The sequence below is a fragment of the Gasterosteus aculeatus genome, chromosome 5, assembly GCF_964276395.1.
Source record: "Gasterosteus aculeatus chromosome 5, fGasAcu3.hap1.1, whole genome shotgun sequence".
NCBI classification, from domain to species: Eukaryota; Metazoa; Chordata; class Actinopteri; order Perciformes; family Gasterosteidae; genus Gasterosteus; species Gasterosteus aculeatus.
This window is the reverse complement of record NC_135692.1, coordinates 1371961-1391668: the sequence shown is the minus strand read 5'-3', so window position 1 is coordinate 1391668 and position 19708 is coordinate 1371961. Positions and strand designations below refer to the sequence as shown.

General features: G+C 43.8%; 2 protein-coding genes across 10 annotated transcripts in view; one reads left to right on the top strand and one right to left on the bottom strand.

The window, feature by feature from the left end:
• Window positions 1–5663: 5663 nt before the first annotated feature.
• Window positions 5664–11846, bottom strand: dhrs7cb (dehydrogenase/reductase (SDR family) member 7Cb). Of its 4 annotated transcripts, none has more exons than XM_040176505.2 (7): window positions 10621–11846; window positions 8995–9151; window positions 7925–8037; window positions 6905–7115; window positions 6734–6826; window positions 6158–6319; window positions 5664–6008 (listed from the first exon to the last, which is right to left on the bottom strand). In XM_040176505.2, exons 2-7 carry the CDS (start codon window positions 9146–9148, stop codon window positions 5809–5811), a joined length of 933 nt encoding a protein of 310 aa, XP_040032439.1. In that variant the 5' UTR covers window positions 9149–9151; window positions 10621–11846; the 3' UTR covers window positions 5664–5808. The 4 variants fall into 4 exon arrangements, with proteins under 4 accessions (XP_040032439.1, XP_040032441.1, XP_040032442.1 ...); XM_040176507.2 differs by having other exon boundaries at window positions 8995–9179; window positions 10621–11221; XM_040176508.2 differs by having other exon boundaries at window positions 8995–9173; window positions 10621–10999.
• A 25-nt stretch (window positions 11847–11871) lies between these two features.
• Window positions 11872–19708, top strand: part of mprip (myosin phosphatase Rho interacting protein) — a 31449-nt gene continuing 23612 nt past the window's right edge. For 5 of the 6 annotated variants that reach the window (XM_078103000.1, XM_040176496.2, XM_040176497.2 and 2 more), the window contains exons 1-3: window positions 11873–12788; window positions 17962–18039; window positions 18488–18553. In XM_078103000.1, the coding sequence (XP_077959126.1) occupies window positions 12666–12788; window positions 17962–18039; window positions 18488–18553 (267 nt within the window). In that variant the 5' untranslated portion in view covers window positions 11873–12665. Of the gene's footprint in view, window positions 12789–17961; window positions 18040–18487; window positions 18554–19708 lie in introns of all 6 variants that reach the window. The other variant, XM_040176498.2, reaches the window with a different exon arrangement.

Genomic DNA, 19708 nt, shown 5'->3' with positions numbered 1-19708 from the left:
GTAATTTCATTGCAAATACAGTGACAATTTAGGTAGTACCACTTGACACTGCTAATGCTGGTAATGAGTCAGTTAAGCCAATTAAAAAAGTAATGGTTGTAAAGTGCCAACAGTCTAAAGCGTCATTTAAAAACTCCAACTGCTTTATGAACTGCACACAAACAAACACAATAAAATCCAATAAACCGTAGCTGATCCCTCTCACCCTGGACATAGACAGTGAGCCCCTTTCATCTGGGCCACAAAAACAGCTTCTTCCTGTCAGTGCTCATTAATAAACTCATTAATAAAGCCCTACTGACTCCGCCTCCCTCATCCTGCAGTCCAAGAACAATTGTTGCACCTCCTCTCTGCTCTTAATTTATTATTCATTTATTTAATATTATTTAATACACCGGACACTTTGAATAATGCATTTAATTAATTAGGGCGGCACGGCGGCGTGGTGGTTAGCACTGTCGCCTCACAGCAACAAGGTCCTGGGTTAATTGGGGACTCTAAATTGCCCGTAGATGAATGTGAGTGTGAATGGTTGTGTGTCTCTGTGTAGTCCAGGATGTACCCTGTCTCTCGCCCGAAGTTGGCTGGGATGGACTCCAGCCCCCCCGCGACCCTGTGTGCAGGATAAGCGGTTTGACAATGGATGGATGGATTTAATTAATTAATTACAATTTGAAGACTGTTCTTGCTTTTTTTCACATGTTTGTCTATTTAGGGTTATTGTTTGCGTCACCCGACAAGAACAAATCCTTGATACTTGGCACAAATGGTATTGATCCGTAACTCTGATTGTGTACACATGACATTTATGGCACCGCATGTCCAACATGTACTGATTTCAAAGCATTCTGAAGCAAATTTTTATTTTGGAATATCCAAAATAAAGTGTATTGAATTAAAGTGAGATAAAAAGCATTTTCAGTGGTTTAAAAATAACCAGTAAACCTGCAACAATCCATCAATACACCAATAGCCAATGGGTTCCTTTAATCGTGTATACTACAAATGTGCATATCTAGTTTCTGATGCTTATACTCATTGTGTACACGTGACATTTATTGCACTCATGTGTCCCACAGGCGCAGATTGTAAAGCATTCTGAGGCATGACAGAAGTGTTTGACAGTAGAATCCCGTGATCCTGTGCATCAACTTTTCCAAGAGAATCACAACCGCTTTACAGAGCATTTCCCTGGGTGTGGAAATTAGACGGGCCGACCCTAATCTACCCTAATGCCCTGCTGCTGGTGTCAACTCCCTCAGCTTGGTTACGTCTCCAGTGCACCAGAGTTGGGTTAATCAGCTGAACCACACCCTCTAATCCCTTTTAAATCAAAAGATTACCACAATTGGAGGGATGAAGGCCTTTTGGGAGGAAGGACGGACCAATTTACAGTTTGTTCGGAACGAGCCTGCAGTTGTATTCCTCTCTCTATCCACAGAAGTGCTTCTCTATGGCTCATAATTGAATAGTAAGGAATTGTAATCGCAAAGATCATCTCTCCCGTCCTCGATGTGTTTTTGGTATTGACCCGTGTGCAGTCTGCTGAAACATGGACAACTTATTGTGTGGGCTTTTACAAGGAGAGGCGTCGGTTTCCTGCAGTCTTCTGTCATTAAAACATATCACAGAAACCCATGTGCAACACACACATAGATGCACTTATCTGTGTGTGTGTGTGTGTGTGTGTGTGTGTGTGTGTGCGTTTGCATGACGGACAGCGAGACAGATTAGACCTACTGGAGAGCCTGTCCTCATTTCAGAAGACTTCTACACACATCTGTTAGCATTGTTTAATATCCCGGTTGTAAAAAGAGACAGATTACTGCTCCCCTCGGTCTCTGACAGGAGAGAGACTTTGTAATGACTTTGTAATGTTATCCCAGATAAATCTGTTATCCAGGGTTTGAACAGAGATGCCCTCTGAAAAGGATTAAATACAAAGACGTAATAAAGCACTCTGGGAATAATTCCATCCGGTCAACTCTGCCCCAACTACCCCCTCTCCATCACCGCCAACCTCACCCGCACCCCCCACCCCCAATCTCGCGTGCACCTTAATGTCTAGATATAGATTTGCACCTTTAACCTTTAATCCCCTGTATATTATATCTGCATTGCACTTCTTTTTTTAATGTATTGCTTTTTTGCCCCTCTGGTCAGATGCTGGACTGCATTTCGTTGCCTCAGTAACTGTATTCAGTGCAATGACAACACAGTCTGAATCTGTACACCTTTTTTAAAAAGCTGCTTGTTAGTGCTTGAAATAAAGCACTTATTCATCTTTACTTTAACAATCCCCATGTCCCCCTCTCGTTTCAGGCGTCTTGACTTCCTGCCCTCATGTCTTTTCGGCTGCTTCCCTGATTGTGTCCACCTGTGTCCACCTGTGTCCACCTGTGTCTCGTTGACTCCTCCCCCCTGGCGGCTCGCTGCTGTAGTGTCGTACCTTTTGTGTTCACAGCACTTGTCCTGTTAGTGTTTGATCAAAGCCTGCAATGTTCTGTTTCTGTGTACCGAACCTTTCCTTTCTTTCAACATGCCTGAAGTATGAAACCCATCTGGGCTTTGAAATCTTTTCCCGAGTCGTGCTCGTCCTGCGATTGCAATCTTTGACATTGCTGTCATGGAGAGAACTACAAGGATGTGTTTGTAAATTTTCCAAGATCATATTAGTCCTTTGACATACTTGACCCATATTTGAGCAAATTCTGCATTTATTGGAGATGATCATCTGCTCGGTGGTTCGGTCCTCAGGCTACAATTACTACAATAAAACAGGACATTATTATGAATATAAGTGTAGGGGACGTGATTTGTTCCTTATAGTAGTGGGGGGAATGAATGAATTCAGGACCCAGTAACTGCGTTCTTCATGTTTTTATATCTGTATATTATACAATGAATCCAAAATATGAAACTCTCTCACCCCCTCTCTTTCCATTTCCCTAACCAAACAAGATTTTTTTTTCAGTATCCTTTAATCCGCTTACTGAGCCCATGGTTCTGACACTCTCTTAATAATAGCTCTGCTGTGATTTGAAACTTAACAATGCCCATCAAATGTCCTCCCTGTCTCCTTATTTTAGCTTCCGGTCTTCTGCCCCTTTTCCTATGATTTCAATTCAATTCAATTAAATACATTTTATTTTGTATAGCCCAAAATTGCAAATTACAATTTTGGCCTATACTTTAGTGCTTCACAGTCTGTACACATGCGACACGACATCCTCTGTCCCGAAACCCTCACATCGGCACAGGAAAAACTCCCCCCAAAAAAATGTTCCATGGGAAAAAAAGGGAGGAAACCTTAGTGAGAACGTCAGAGGAGGATCCGTCTCCTGATGGACAGACTACAATGATGTCATGAGGACAGAATGAACAATGTAGAATATATGAGACTATATGACAGAAATGATTCAAGTAACTGAGTAGTAAACCAGACGCACAGCAGGACCACTGCAGGGACCACCACCATCACATAGAACCACCATCAGATAGAACCACCATCAGATAGAACCACCATCACATAGAACCACCATCAGATAGAACCACCGTCACATAGAACCACCATCAGATAGAACCACCATCACATAGAACCACCATCACATAGAACCACCATCAGATAGAACCACCGTCAGATAGAACCACCGTCACATAGAACCACCGTCACATAGAACCACCGTCACATAGAACCACCGTCACATAGAACCACCGTCAGATAGAATCACCGTCAGATAGAACCACCGTCACATAGAACCACCGTCAGATAGAATCACGGTCAGATAGAACCACCATCAGATAGAACCACCATCACATAGAACCACCATCCGATAGAACCACCATCACATAGAACCACCATCACATAGAACCACCATCAGATAGAACCACCATCCGATAGAACCACCATCAGATAGAACCACCATCCGATAGAACCACCATCAGATAGAACCACCATCAGATAGAACCACCATCCACAGGAGCCTGCGGGGAGGCTAATGTTGGTTTATGATGACGGTAATAGTAAATGTGCTTAACAATAAAGAGGAGCTTGATAACTGAAGGCTCTGGCCCCCAGCCTACTTTTTAAAACCACAGGAACAACAAGTAACCAGCATCTATGGAGCACAGCTGCCTTGTAGGGCAATAAGGTGTTATAAGCTCTTTAAGATACGATGGTGCCTCACCAGCAAGTGTCTTGTAGGTGAGGAGAGGTACCTTAAAATCTATTCTTGATTTAACAGGGAGCCAGTGCAGAGAAGTTAATACAGGAGTGATGTGATCCTTTTTCTTAGTTCTTGTTAATACACGTGCTGCAGCATTCTGAATCAGCTGGAGAGGCTTAAGAGATTTACAAGAGCAGCCTGATAAAAAAAAATTAAAGTTCCGTTAATACCAATCAAATGTTCAAATGTTTCTGTGCACTCAAAATCCTGACTGGAAGCCCTCGAACAAAGCCAAACTAGCTTAGATGCTTCTAATTTGGTGGAACGCCATAACCACTTATTTGTTTAGGCCCAAAGTACATTTCTGATCTGCTGATACCTTATGAACCGCCACAAACTCTTCGTCTGGGACTGGTCTACTTCCTGTTCCCAGAGTCAGAACTAAACATGGAGAATATCTGGAACAAGGTCCCAGAAAGCAGCAGGCCTGTTAAGTCACTCAGCTCATTTAAATCCAGATTAAAGACTTTACTGTTTGTTGCTGCCTTTAATTGACCGTTTCTGCATTTCGTAATTCTTAAAGAAATTCTCAAACTACACAGCAACATTTGAATCAATGTTCTTAACTGTTTCTAAATCACCTTTCCTTACTTTTGGATGTTTTTAATGGTTTCATGTGAAGCACTGAATTGCTTGTTGTTGAAATGTACTATACAAATAAAATTGCCTTGCCTTGAACACTTTATTAAGCATCCCCTTTCTTCACATCTGTGCCATCAATTCAGTTTTTCAATAGTTTTCATCATCACTGAAAGTTGAGATAGTTTCCCTCTTCTAGCTGCGATAAGCCGACTGATCCGGTCTTCCAGAACTCTTTCAGTGGGCTTTGGCGCCCACTCGTGGTCAGAAGCATCCATTGCACTGCAATAACTGCATTTGCTTCAGTTTTTGTTTTTTTCTTTGAAAGCCAATGTCCAACAATGTCTTTCAGCGTGCACCAATTTTCAAGAGATAGTTACTGTCCAAGTTCCACTAATATTCACGCGTAATGAATCTTCATAGACAGCAACTGCGTTTCAAAAGATTTAGTCAACAAACTTGGTTACAAGAAACAGTGTTTGGCACAACGGTCAAGAAACTGTGTTGCTCTGATTAACCTCGACTGACGAATATTGGCTATGACGTCATCAGTAAAGTACCTTAAAGAAGCACTGCAGCACATATTTCATGAATCCGTAAACAGATCTTAATAAGGTAAATACAACTAGTTACATTGAACGCATCAGGACAGGCCACAGGCCCAGGGTCGTGGACGCTGCCTCCCACAGCTGTTCACATCTGTGCATGTATGTGTAGGAGCTACCCAGTGGTCTGTGGATTGGAGGAACTGGCAGATTCTCCACAACGCCTATTTCTTTATATAATACTTATAAATCCAAGATGATCTCTTCATCTGGAGTTTCTTCATTTTTGAACACAACAAAATTCTGATTCTGATTGATAGTGTACAATTTTTTATTTATTTACTTCAAGGAGCAGTTGCCTGCTTTGCCAATTGGTAACCCAGACTTGTGCCAAGCACATATGATTACATAACAACCTAATCCAAATAATCTTAACATCTCTTTTTCTCCAACGGTGTTTACTCATCCAGGACAGAATCCTTAACTCCAGCAGCCAGCACAGCAAAGAGGAAGGAGGGGAGGAGGGAGCGGAAGTAGAGGGCCATCCTTGGGAAAGGGTGGGCCAGCACGACCTCCTTCCTCTTTCTGTTCACCGTTTGCATGATCTCATTGGCCAGGACTGACGGACGCACACCATGTGTCAACTGCTTGGTGAAAACTGCGGAAGAAAACACACATTTACCTATTTGTCTACATACTGCAAAAACTGTTTGACGTTGCCCATCTATTCCCTAGAACCGGGAGGATCTACGGGATGATTCTTTATTACCACCGGTCAGTCCCTTACATACTGGTTCTTCTACTCACATGCAGTAAGTCGGTTTGGTTTAAGGGCCGGCCCATCCACAGGCAGCGGATCGCTGGCGTTGATGAAGGTATGACTGATGGTGCTGACAACTATCCCATACTGCTCCACCTCGGCCCGGAGGCAGTCAAAGAAGGCCTGCGCCGCATGCTTCGATGCAGCATCTTCAGGTGTTGTCACACACACACACAGAAGAGGCGACACGGTTGTAAAGAAATCTCGTTGCACACATTACACAGGACCCGGGCCGGAGAAAGACATCCGCTGCGCTGCACGTCTAATGCTCGGTTCAGAGAGTTGTTTCATCGATGTGTATTGAGCGGACAGAACAAAATAAACACCTGTCAGTTACAGCACAACACAGTTCAAACGCATCACAAACCACTTCCTCCAAAACGACCATCCCGTCAGCACCTCTATAAATCACCTGCTACAAAAACAGGACCATGACGTTTCGGACGCTGCACGTGGGTACGCTTCGTCTGCTGGCTAGCCAGCATTAGAGGAGAGATTGCAAGTACATTATTTTCTGATTACTGGGAATGAAAACAACTCGTATACTTTTATTGGCGACTCACATGAACTTCTGAATGGGAAAGCCAATCTCCCCTGGATGCTGTTGATTAGAACGATGTGGCCTGATCGTCTTGAGATCATTGCCGGAAGAACACCTGCCACATTGACGGACATATTGGTATTTAGATAAAAGCGATGGGCATGAGGGAAATGGTAGTGGTTGTATAGCCCACCTTTGGCCAGGGTGCTGGGGCCGAAGTAGTTAACGTCCATGACGTTTCTGTCCAGATTCAGGGAAACACTTTGTGCCGGGGACCGAAGTTTCATGCTGCTGTTGAAGATCAACACATCCACACAGCCGTAACACTCAACTACCTCCGCCACCACGTCCTCCATGCTATCCATGTTGCTGAAGTCCAGTATCACCAGCTTCGGGGCAAACGTCTACAGAGACACAAGACTGTATTAGTTTGCTTTGCTTTGCTTCTTCATCAGGAGAGACTCCAAATGTCACGTCCACATGAGGCCCTTTAACCATTTGGGACTGATTTGGTCAACTGGCTCGGAGGAGGACTCAAAGTATGACATGTGTCATCTCCTTTTGCCAGTATGCGGCCAGTAGGAAAATCTACAAGTAAATCTGTGATTTCCTGGAGCGCGCATTAGTGGTTGATTGGAAAAAAAGGGCCTGCGTGTTCCAGGATGGGTTGTGGAAACTTTGTGATCATAGGCCAAATGTGTATTGATGTACAAAGGCAAGCCCTGATGAAGTCCATTGGTACACATCTGGTAGCCTAATAACATGTCAACAAGCCTTTGAAAGCTTTGTGATGACATATTGCAATAATTTGGTTTTTTTTTATTTAAAATATGTTCCTTACAAGAGGGAGAAGAAGGAACACTACAGATTTAATAGCCCCTTTGTGGCCAGAAGTTCATATGTTTGCTAATTAGATAATAACTTTTTCCCCCCATATAGACGCTTCGGCTCTGCCCTCTGTAGCAGACAGTGTGCTGTCAGACAGGATATCCCGCTATTGTAGTGACCAAAAGGAGGAAGTAGTGAGGCGGGAGAAGCGGAGAGGATTATGGCCAAAGCAACAACAGGACTATTCTTGTCTACGACTGCAAACCCACCACGTCCGTATTCTGAGATGAGTCTTAGCGGCTACTTGAGGGACCATGTGTCCAGTGTGCCCTCACACAGACAGGATCTAGTGTTTACTTGAGTTTGCATGTTCAAGTGTCCTCACATCTCTGGGGTCAGCATCATCAGTCAGGGCGTTATACAGCGACTCAAGCTGGTCCCAGCTGGTCCCACACAGGACCAGCCTGGCGCCGCCCTTATGGAAGAGATGGGAGCTCTCTGAAAAGAAGCGCAGACCATTCAATGCATTGAAAGGATACGTCTTGTAAAAATATAGATAACACTTTCAGGTTTGAAATATACACTAAAAACGGGGAGTTTATGGCACATAACTGCATTCCGAGGCCACCAGCAAAGAATCCCTGCTTTCTTCTAATAAATAGCACACGTAAACTTTTTTACGGTTCTGTTTTGGTTTATTTTTTGGCCGGGTTTATAGTAAATAAAACTCATTTCACTTATGTTCAGACTGTCCGTCTTTCCAGGGTTTCCCTCCGTCTAGCAGGATGGATCAACATGCCTGACCTTGTTTCAAATGATTTTTCTTTTAAAACCATTCTTTGCTCGTCATAGCAAATGTGTGTGAGATATAAAAGCAGTTTCTATTTTTGTGTTACAATGAGAATTTTTAAATGACCTCCCCTGTGTTTTACATGGAAGGCGACATTTTCTTTTGTTTAGTAAACAAAGGTGCTTAGAAAAAAGACAGAATCATGAAGAAATACAACTTAACAATGTAAATAATTTATGTTTACCCATCTATTTACACCGTCTCAACCCAACGTGGTCTAATAAAAATAAAACATGAAAACGTTACTCCAATAAAAAAATCTCTTTCCAGAGTGGCGCTGGACAGGATTGTCATATCAGGCTCTATATATCTTTAAGACTTCTGTCTTTGATTGCCTGTATTATTCATACCTTTGTATTGACTGATGATGGTTAAACCTCGGTCATGTCTATGAAAACATTCTGATTCCTTAGGATGGAAAAGTTGAAATACGTGTTCATGTGTGCACATAAGAAGCCATCACCACAAACATGCAGTTCAAAGCGTATAGTGAATTCAGTCAGTAGGCCTTAGTTACGGTCACAATACAAGAAACATTGAACTGACAGAAATCAAAATCACCGCGGCCAAAAAGTAAGGTACCAACAAGCACGAGCGGCCTTTACCTGTCCCTGACCTGGACACGGCATCGGTGATCACCACCACTTTGTTTCGCACTAAGGACTTGGACATGAGCCGCATTGCTTCATTGTAGATGTAGTATAAACCCGCTGCCACGACCACCAGCAGGGGCAACACCATCACAGAGGGCAGGGCCATGTCCTGTGGGGGACGGGACACACACCTGGACCTGTCACAGAAGAGGCTTCTCTGCTCCCACGTCAACAGCCAACAGGACGTGCAGAACAGCACGATGACCCGAGCGCACAAAACCTGCACTCGCGTCCTCTCTTTGGCATTGATGGGATTATGACACGCAGCCATGGAGGAGGAGATTTTTTTGCACACTTTATTAGTTTACTTTGGGAAAGCTACTTCTTTTGCAATGCGATTTTTAATTTGAATTTTTTAATTTAGAGGATATGCAAGTACATTGACTTACAAAACAGCATTAAAGTACAGTAGCAGTCAAAGGCTTGAACACAAATGTCTCTTTTTGACTGGTACTGTACACATATAGATATATATTACATATACACACGACAGCAAACTTGTCGAAGTATACATACATACATACTCACTCAGATACAAGTACATACACACATCTCCTTAAAATACATTAGGAATATATGAGATTTAAATGATTTACATAAATCCTTTGACATATTTAGGACTAGTCCAGGATGAGATGGTTCTGGCACCGTGCATCCCACCTACACAGAGCTCCATGGTCAGCACATCCTCAGGCAGCCATTGGCATTTTGCAAGCGTATGTGGGCTATTTAGTTTGAGTTTACTTTCAATAAGACCGTTTTGATGGTCTTAGTTGTAGGTACAGAAAGATGCTCCTGGTAAATTGAAAGCAGAACCTTTGTCCTTGGCCATGTTATTGCTGTGAATTGGACCCCACTGAGACAGAGACAGTTATTGAGATGCCATTTAAGATAAGAGGATATTCTACTGGGGGTTCATTTATGTTCTCTATGTTACTCTTCTCTCCACCAACTAATTGTAGGAATAGATGTAGTTCCTTGGTTATGGAATGTATATGCGGTGGAAAAAACATTCCAAAAGAATATTCCTTCCCCTTAGAAGACCTGGTGTGTTTGAATACACCACTCAAACAATCCAAACTGCCTTGGCCCAATTATATGATTTATATTATCAACAGGAGACCGAAACAAATCTTAAATGGCATCTCAACACAAACTGTTAATAATCATCTGTCAGAAGCAATCGGACGAGAGGACGCGGTGGGCTGCACTTTAAAATAATCACAGGTAACAGAGGAACCTGCATTTATATTGACTGTGACAACATATCGCTTGCTGCTGTGAAAGTGAGGAGAACAGCTAAATATATTCTGGTCGTGCGCGCGCCGCGTCTCCTCCAGGATCCTGTCACAGGACACTCAAGGCGCGGCGGCTGAAGACGCTCACACTTATAATGACCTCACTCGCCTGGCTTTACTTAATAAAATACAATGAAAAAAGTCCTAATCAACATTGAGACTTGTCTTTATGATCACTACTGAGACCCAATAATTGGGCTGACTCAATATTGTTAGTGCAGATATATATAAGAACATCAACCGATGCACCTGTAATCTGTGTTATTGTTAATATACTTACAGTACGGACAGCAAGATAATCCTTCAGCCGCGCTGGCTTGATTTTCTCCGGATTTCAACCTCTATTTCCCTCGTCCATTAACACGGCTGTGCTCCTCTGCCCGCGCGTCCCACTGCTGTCCACTGGAACCTGCTGCTTATAATAGCATCGGCTTGGGTATTTGAGAACCGTCCTCTCGTTGCCAGCCTGAATGTAACTCAAATAGGGAGCCACGTTTGTGTTGAGGAGCACTTGCTGCCGTTCAAGTAAGTGCGTTTTCTTACCCCCCAAAAAGGATTGAATGCAGAAATCATTTGATTAAAAGCCTTTGCGAGGTGAGATAACACACACTTAGACTGCTGTTCGTTTGACTCACTACTTATTCTAATTTGTTACGGGTGATTGTTGGAGATAAATACATGCTGTACATGAGGGGCGACGCGATGCTCCCTCCCACACCGTGCAGCGCCCACCTCCCATCTAACTCAGCCTTCATCTCGTTTACACGCACGAAAGCTTGTGTGATGATGTGACAGACAGACAGATATAGACACTCGGCAAACGCATCAGTATCTCCTCTGTGGTAGTTCCTGCTACGCTGGTTGTCTCCCAGACCCACACTCAGATGAGGTGGAAACCACACCAGCGGCTGGCCAACATTCTACTTAACTGACTTAATTTATTTGTTATAGAAATGCGGAATAAGACTTATCATTCAAAATGTGTGATTATGTTAACATAGTGAGTTTCAATTTGCTTTACAAAACATAAAATACTTTGAACAGTTGGAGGACACCTTGCATATTAACTCCATAATTATGAAAAAGCATGCAGTCATGTATGCTGAACAGGCATAAAAACATTTAGCTCTAAATACTTGTTGATTTACTGTTTTGAATGCACCATTTCTTCTTCTTGAAGCAGCCACATTATACTGTGTAGTGTCTACGTCAAGTAGTTTAGTATTCCAGCTCGCATTGCTTATTTTACTTCACATGTATCTAAGATCTCGAGATTCTATTTGGAGGCCCATTTCCACCACTGAGTATAATTATGAGATACTATCTCGTTGTTGTCATGATTATGATACTAGATGGGCTTCCATAGGATCCACAGAGGTAATGTGGCGAAGATCCCGCAAGCTGGGCTCTCGCTGTGCTCTGTGTGCGGCCACAGTGATCAGTTATCGCGAGACTCGGCCACTATCATCAGTCATCGCGAGACTCGGCCACAGTGATCAGTCATCGCGAGACTCGGCCACAGTGATCAGTTATCGCGAGACTCGGGAGTGGAATTCCGGACGCTCCACCTTCGCTCCGTTGGGAATGAAAAAATACACTTACTGCTGCTAATCAGGCTAGTTATGGAAACGAGCCCTAAATACCTGTTCTGCCCTATTTGACTGGCCAATAGGTGCTTTCCCTGCATGCGGCTTCTACATGGGAGCAAAGCGCTGGAGCACTTTGCATTTAGGGACAGTCTCTTTTTTCCCAAGGCGTATGTTAAAGACGCCAGTCGTGGTGGACAATTGCATTGCTAGCCCGTTTGCGCGTTAGCTCACCGGGCTAACCGGAGAACCGGACCAACTCCGCCGGGGCTGAACGCTGCGACCGGGAGAGAAGAGCACGCTGTCGAGCTGCACCTTTCCTTTGCGCTTGGGTCCTTCACATGGGAGTCTGATAACTAAGCGATAACTATGTACCCGTGTTGTTTTTGCGCCGTGAGCCACCTGGTTATTGGTGCGAGGATCCCGCTGGCGAGCTAACAGGATATTAGCCCGCTCCCTCGGCACTCCGCTTTGTGGTCGCAGGCCACGGGCTGAAACGCACCCATCGCTGGCTGAGTGATGCGACGGCTGTCTTCATGGCACGGCATTATTCATTGGGAAGCGGCGATTTAACACAGCTAAACGGACCAACGGTCCGTCTGATTTGAACCCTGCCCACGGACACCCGAAAATGCGCCCGAGTGCGCGAGCTTTGTCTGCGGCGGAGTAGGAGCCGAGCGGCGGATTATCGTCACTGCCGAGACCAGCGTCACCTGCGCTTCACGAGCGGCCGAACAGCATGTCTGCCGCCAAGGAAAACCCCTGCAGGAAATTCCAGGCGAACTTCTTCAACAAAAGTAAATGCCAGAATTGCTTCAAACCACGAGAGTTGCACCTGTTGACGGACCAGGACCTGACCCAGGTAAGCCCGGGTGGCGTGTCCATCGCCATTCACGCGCATGGCAAGAAGTGCTTTTGCGGCGACAATGTGCGAACCAAAGAATGCGTGTGGGTCGGTGACCCGTCGACGGAGCGCTCGTTTTGTGAAACGCATAACATGTTGAGGTTGTGCGTGACGCACGCGGAGGTGCTTAACGGGACATTAGAGAAAGTCCGGCGCTCACTCACCTCCACGCGCCTGCGGTTGGTCGTGTAAGCCTCGGCTGATCTCCACCTGTCGGTGTTTAACGCTGAGTGGAAACCACTGGTGTGTCATAAAGATGAAGAGTAGTTCAATTCTGCCCTTTTCACATCATTCATTTAGTTTCGTGTCTGTTGTATCCTGTAACTCACGGACCGGTTTCATGTTACAAAATATGATGAATTGTGTGCGGACAAGCGCATGTAATAGAGAGAATCCGGTCATTTTCCAAAATAAATATATTTCATAAAAACATGTTTCTTTCTGCGGGGCGGTTGTGGAGGCTGTGATTGATCCCAGACATGAGCTCCAGCCGGCTTCAGACGTGAGACCGGGTGCACCTCAGCAACCATTGACACTCACATCCACACGCCTGCGGGCAATCATCATCAATAAGACGTGTTCATGGTCCGTTCGGTGAAAATGAGTATTTGGCGAAGGTAAATTTATGATTTTGTCATGATGTGTTCACGTCATTTCGAAAATGTGGGGTTTGTGAGAAACTCGGTTGTTTGAAGATTTCTTCTTACAGAAATTAGGGTTCGTTAACACTTTAACTTAACAAGCATTGAAACATAAAATATTTTTAATCGATTCAATATTATTTTGTACTTCCTATTATTAAGGTTCTCGTCAGGACTAGTGGTAGAGGAACCTATTGTATTTTTAGGAATTCCTTTGCTTTCTGGGGGGCTTTACCATATATCCCCAAAAATGTTTCTGTGGATATCAGGATTTTTGGGGTCTCACATTTGGGTTCAAAGTGTCTCTATAGTGCCCCCTAGACATTTGGCACACATGCTATTTGTTATGCTCTACCAAAAAGTAAATCACGGCATTTAAATGGGCCTACTTGGATTTTCTGCCATTTTGAAATTGGTAAACTTTTTTTTCCCCACTCTTAAACGCTGAGTGCAATCCTCACAAAATCTTCTGTAGATTATTATTGGTTCAATTGCATCATAAGATTTTTGATGTAATTTCCAAATCGCTTTGTCTGTCTTCACCAAATTTGACATTTGTTGACATTGCATTACTAAACATACCCTCATTTTTAAATAATTAAACACCAGGGTACGCTGCAGTTGATCACTCAATATCTGCATTTTTAGCCTATTCTCATCGTTTTATGGAGTAAAGCTCAAACTCCTCCCAGAGATTGATCTAGATTATTTTCAAATTGCTACGTGTGATCTTTAGAGCCCTGCCTTTTATTGTAATTGTATGAAGATTTAAAAAATCATTAGCTCGTTAATCTATGCGATTTAATGTAGCCAAGATTAATGCAATAAAATATTTTAACGTAACGATTATTTTGATAATTGATTAATCGATTGATTCTTTTTTCGATGATTTGGATAAATTCTCAAACAGAACTGCAAATTCACATTGAAAAAATACTTCAGAAAGTCCAAACATGTTGCTCCTTGAACATAATAATTTATAAAGTAAAATACAAATAGTTTTGACCCCAGAACCTGTTCTCTACACTGAAACACTCCATGTTCACTTGAAGCTTATTCATTAAATTATTACCATCACTAAAGTAAATGTACACACTAGCTAAATACAGTTAAAAATAGCCACGTGCTATGAGATGAATTACAAAGTACAACACACACACACACAAATATACAAAACGTACAAGACAACAGATTGAAAAATAAATGGTCCAAAATAGGCGAGTGAATAAAAACGTGTCTTTAGTCTTGCTAACTGCTTTACTGCTGTTATTAGCGAGCTAACGCTAGCGTGTTCAGCTGGATGAGAGTAAACCGCAGCAGAGCTTCTAGAGGCTCCTGACGTTACCTGGTGCTCCCGTGTCTCTACGTTGACTTTGCATATATATGGCATTGGTCACACTTTTTTAGATTATTTATTGTGAAATGCTCGCCCACCTTGGACGACTTAACGCGAACAGACGTCTTTGCCTGCGTCATGTGACTCAACACCTGCCGGCGATGCTGGCGGCTCTCTCCTCTACGTGTGTGTTGCTGGATGCTTGTTTCAGGATTAGCACGTCATATGTGAGACTGTGTTGTCAGGGCAGACGGTTCACGCTTACATCACTCCCCCTAATCTGCCTGCAACCTGGCCCACACACCTTTCTACCGGCGGAGGATGACCCCCGGAACCAGAGGGCTTACGGGCCGGGCAATCAGGGTTGTGGTAGTTGCCCGTAGGCTTTTGAAAACATCCCCAGTCTGTCATCCAAACGCTAAGCCTGCAGTTCACTTGCACCAGAACACCACCAAGTGTTCTTCTGTCTACCGTATTGGAATCAGATGGGGATACGCCCAAGAAACTGCATTTTGATACGCCACATAAAGCGTTTAACCTTCTGAGTAGGGCTCACAATATCACATTTTTGTTGTGAAATGATTGCACCAACATTTATTGAGATATTATTGCAATTTATTATTATTATTATTATTAATTTCTTATTATTAATTTATTATTGCAAGCGGAAAGGCGCGCCGCGGCAGCCGGGAAGGTTTAACGCGGGCCTTCGGCCGCCGGCTCAAGGTAAAGTTATGGCTCCAGAGAATATTCTCATTGTATGGATACTGGCGGGGGCTGACCTCACTGTGATTAATTTAATAATCCAGTGAAAAGAGCTCTTGTATTCAGTCGATTTTAAATGATCTTTTATTAGCTTTACAAGTTATTCAGAATTTAAAATCTTAACAACTAATGTTTCACTTTGGCAGGCAGCAGAATTGAATTTATTTTACAGCCTAGCGCTGAGCGCACAGCGGTCGGAGCTACTTGTGTTTGTGGGTTTCCTCACCCGGCCAGTTTTATCCAACCGAGCCAAATGCTGTTTTATTCATGAGTGAACATTTTCTTCACCGGAGTCTGTGAAAGGACGCTAACGCGGGTGAATGAGCCGAGCGCTGCTACAGGCATGAGATTAAACCCATCAAAGCTTTCATTTCGATTTGAGTGTTGGACGTTTTGCTAAACTCTTCTCACGTGAATCACTTGCAAACACCAGCAGATGCACGGGATTTAATATTAGAAACACACACTGTCGTAACACCGGGAGTGATTTATTACAATTAGAAATATTCAATGAATACATTTTTATTGTAAAACACTTAACTAAATCAGGCCACAAAAAACATTTTCAAATCGTCTTGGTCATCCAGCTCCTCGTCCCAGCCCACACGCCGTGTGGTACCACGAGGGGCAGCTGTCTCACCGGGCCCTCCACGCCGATCCCTCTGAGCTTCCCGGCACCGGCCACACTCTCTGTCTTCAGGAGTGTGACCTATTGACATAATGGGGAAAAAAATCAAATAAAGTGATCACCGTTGTCATGCAAACAAAGGTAACAAATACGCTACCGGTGGATGTCGTGGTCCAGCAGAAAATGATGATGGAGGTCCTGTGTCTGCAGGCTGGGAAACGACAAAAAGCATAACCATCTTTTGTGTACTCTTAATTGTGTCTGCATGCTGAAAGTGTTTGCTTTTTATTATATAAAGCCTCTGCAGTGGGAGGGAAGGAGGTTGGGACCCATTACCTTTTCAGACCTCCTCGCGTGCGTCGACCCATTTTTGTAGACTTGCGTCTACTTGCAGCCTCCTGCAGCACCAGGCTGTGATTGGTCTCTGACTACGTCCTTTAGAGTCTCACGTCTCCGTTTTCACAGCACAATACGGCCGTTATTAAAAGGAAGAACGTTTACGAGAGAACGGATCAGACTGAAGAGCTTTTAAATATGAGCGCTTGTACAAGCCGTCATTGGCGGACTATGAGGACGCCGGATGGCCTCTGATTCATGGAGGGAGATCTCCACAAACGAGGGAACAAAGTCGTGGAGGAAAATACGGGACAAATGTGTCCTTGATGAAAAGCAGCAGTGTGGATGCACGGGGCAATAAAGTCTATGATACATAAATAAAGCAACCAATGACTTCCACACACAAAGACGTGACTCTCCAGGTCGTCTTCAACAAAACACGTGACTCCACCTGTTGTTCTGGAGGAGAATCGCTCTGCAACACACGCAAGACTTTACAACCAGGAAGTGAAACCAGTGCGTCGACGCAGACGCAGAAAGGCGCGGCGGCCTTTGGGGCTGTTGAGATTGTCTGGGGGGGAGTTGGACAGCAAAGTGAAGGCAAAGCAGCCGCTGCTTTTGGAAAACCATCCAGGCCAATATATATCATGGAGCTGATAGTGGTGCATAAAGTGGGAGAAGCGAAAGGTCTAAAATATAAAACTTATTTTGGTTCGTTGAGCATTTTTGCTAAACATATAATTCTGTATCATTTGCTTCATATGACTTTAATATTTATCTACGATGTGTTTTGATTTATAAAAATACTGAAAAAGGAGGAAGCCTCAGGGAGAACGACGCATGAGGATCCCTACAGGATGTGTGCAGAATGAACCCTGCTGGTCGCTACGTCTGTGCTGCCTCTCCTCCACACTACTCCGCTGTGTAGCAACGCCAAAAACGGTGCAGCGCAGTTCAAAATCTATACTTCTGTCTCCAGCACAGCCGTTTATCTGTAAAGACGACATGGGGGGTTGCAGCTGGACGGACGGACCGCTGGGTGCAGTCCGGACAGACAGACAGCAGCATTTACGATGCCCCCTCCCAAATGAAGACTTTCTTTGGGGGGGGGCAGTCAGCAGTGTAGTTGTTCACACGCGTGTTCATGCTGTGGACGGATGGTGGGCCTGTCACAATGGAGACATGGATTTAATGGATCAGTGGGAATGTTGCCTGGATGATTAATGCAAAATGTCTCTGGATACTTTTTACTGTTTTCATGTATGTTTTGTCTTTTATTTGAACATTCGGTGAAAACCTCATTTTGGACAGGACTAAATCTCAGTGGGATTTTACTTTTTTTCAATGAAGGTTAAATAAAAATACAAGTTAGTTTTTTAGCAGTCACACTCTTCCAGCTAACAATGACCATCTCTTCTTTTACAGGCTAAACCTATATATGGTGGCTGGCTGTGCTTGGCCCCCGAGGGAACCGACTTTGAAAACCCTACGCAGAGATCCCGGGTATGAGACAATGCATCACAGGCACTAGACCGTGGCCGTATGTGAGCTTCATATAACGGTGGTTAAACGGTTTGAAGTTGTTCTCTAACTTCATAGTGTTTTTAACTAATCTCAAAGCTTCAAATAACGTTCATATAATTAAACCACTTGCAGTTGTTTCACCTGATTTACTCGACCAGTTCATTATTATAATAAAATCTTAATGACAATCGTACGTTGCAACAGAACACATTACCAACGAATCTTATTTGTCACCTTGATGTTTTATCCACTGTTTGGCCGGTTGAAATAAAGTCTTAGACGTTCAGACCTCAATTTATCCAATTTAACCATATTTTACCGTCTAGTGGTCACTGAGTACAGCCCCTACTGGAGTGATGCAAGTGAGGCTTAACACCGGTGCTTAGTCGTCTGAGCTTTTGTGAATTTACCTTCTTTTTGCTGACAGAAATGGCAGAGGAGATTCTTTGTGCTGTACGAACACGGCTGTCTGCGCTTTGCCCTCGACGAATCGGTGAGTGGTGCACGCTACTCTATATCAGGAAGGATCTGCTGCTTTATGCTGATACGCCGGATCCTCTGTTCATGTATTCTATTTATTAATAAGATCCCAGGCTTCCAGCAGTGACGAGCGGGTCTCTGAACCTCTAGTGGTGTGACTAGCACATTGCCACTCTAAAGAACACGCTCATGACAAGCCATCTTCACAGTGCATCCAGAAAGTATTCACATTCCCTTCCCTTTTTGTGACAGCCCAAAATGTGATACGAAATACTTCATATTGACAAAGTAAAAAAAAAAAGTTTGAGGAATTTTTAGCAAAGCTCCGAAGGCTGAAAGCAGCGCTGAACGGACCCTCGCCGGCCGCCTGAATGCCTGCAACCTGCAAACAAACCAGTCACTGAATCTGACCGTCTGACGCTAGAAATGTGTTCCCGCACAGGTTCTCCCTCTGTTCGCTGTGGCATGCTAAATAACACATGGAAACATACAGTAATATCAAAAAGACTACTACTACTACTGGCGGGACTATTGTAGTACTGACTGACCTTCGGACCACAGACCACTTCATGTCATTATGGATTGAAATCGAGGGAGATACAGGACATACTGCGATGTCCTTTTCCAGTATGACTGAGTGAAAATAAGCCTGTTCATACTTCAGGCCATGGGTGAGAATTGTCCACTGTAGCGTTGTCACAATAGCAACATTTTGACTACCTGCAATAAATATCCCCACACCAGAATATGACACTATTTATCTATAATGGTAATAAATAAAACGTCTGCATGGTTCCCTTTTTACCAGCTCGTTTTGAACACAAATTAAATGAATATTAGTACGAGCCTACAGCAAGATGTGAATGAAAACTGCATTGTGCCATCATGGCATTGATTATACATGGCTATGTAGTCAAGTACTTCCAACAGGCCGAGGCCAGTCGGCAGGAGCTTGTGCACTTTAGGTCCTGGCCCGTCCCAATGTCCCTGGTCAGTGGTTGAGTGCGCAGGCTTTACATGGTGTCAATATCAATGGGAAGTCTCGTCACTATAAATATACATATATGTCATATTGTACGTGTCCCGCGGTGCGTTTTTAGTATCACCACACCGTGCCGCACTAGTCCAGTGGGTCACATGAGCTTGAATGGCGTAAAAAGGATTCCCC

Excerpts from the sequence above, each read along its gene's own strand:
- dhrs7cb (XM_040176505.2), bottom strand. The coding sequence starts at position 9,148 with ATGGCCCTGCCCTCTGTGATGGTGTTGCCCCTGCTGGTGGTCGTGGCA. Across the intron at positions 8,038-8,994 it reads CGTGTCCAGGTCAGGGACAG|AGAGCTCCCATCTCTTCCAT; the intron begins GTAAAGGCCGCT and ends GCTTCTTTTCAG. Across the intron at positions 6,009-6,157 it reads ACCAAACCGACTTACTGCAT|TTTTCACCAAGCAGTTGACA; the intron begins GTGAGTAGAAGA and ends TTTCTTCCGCAG.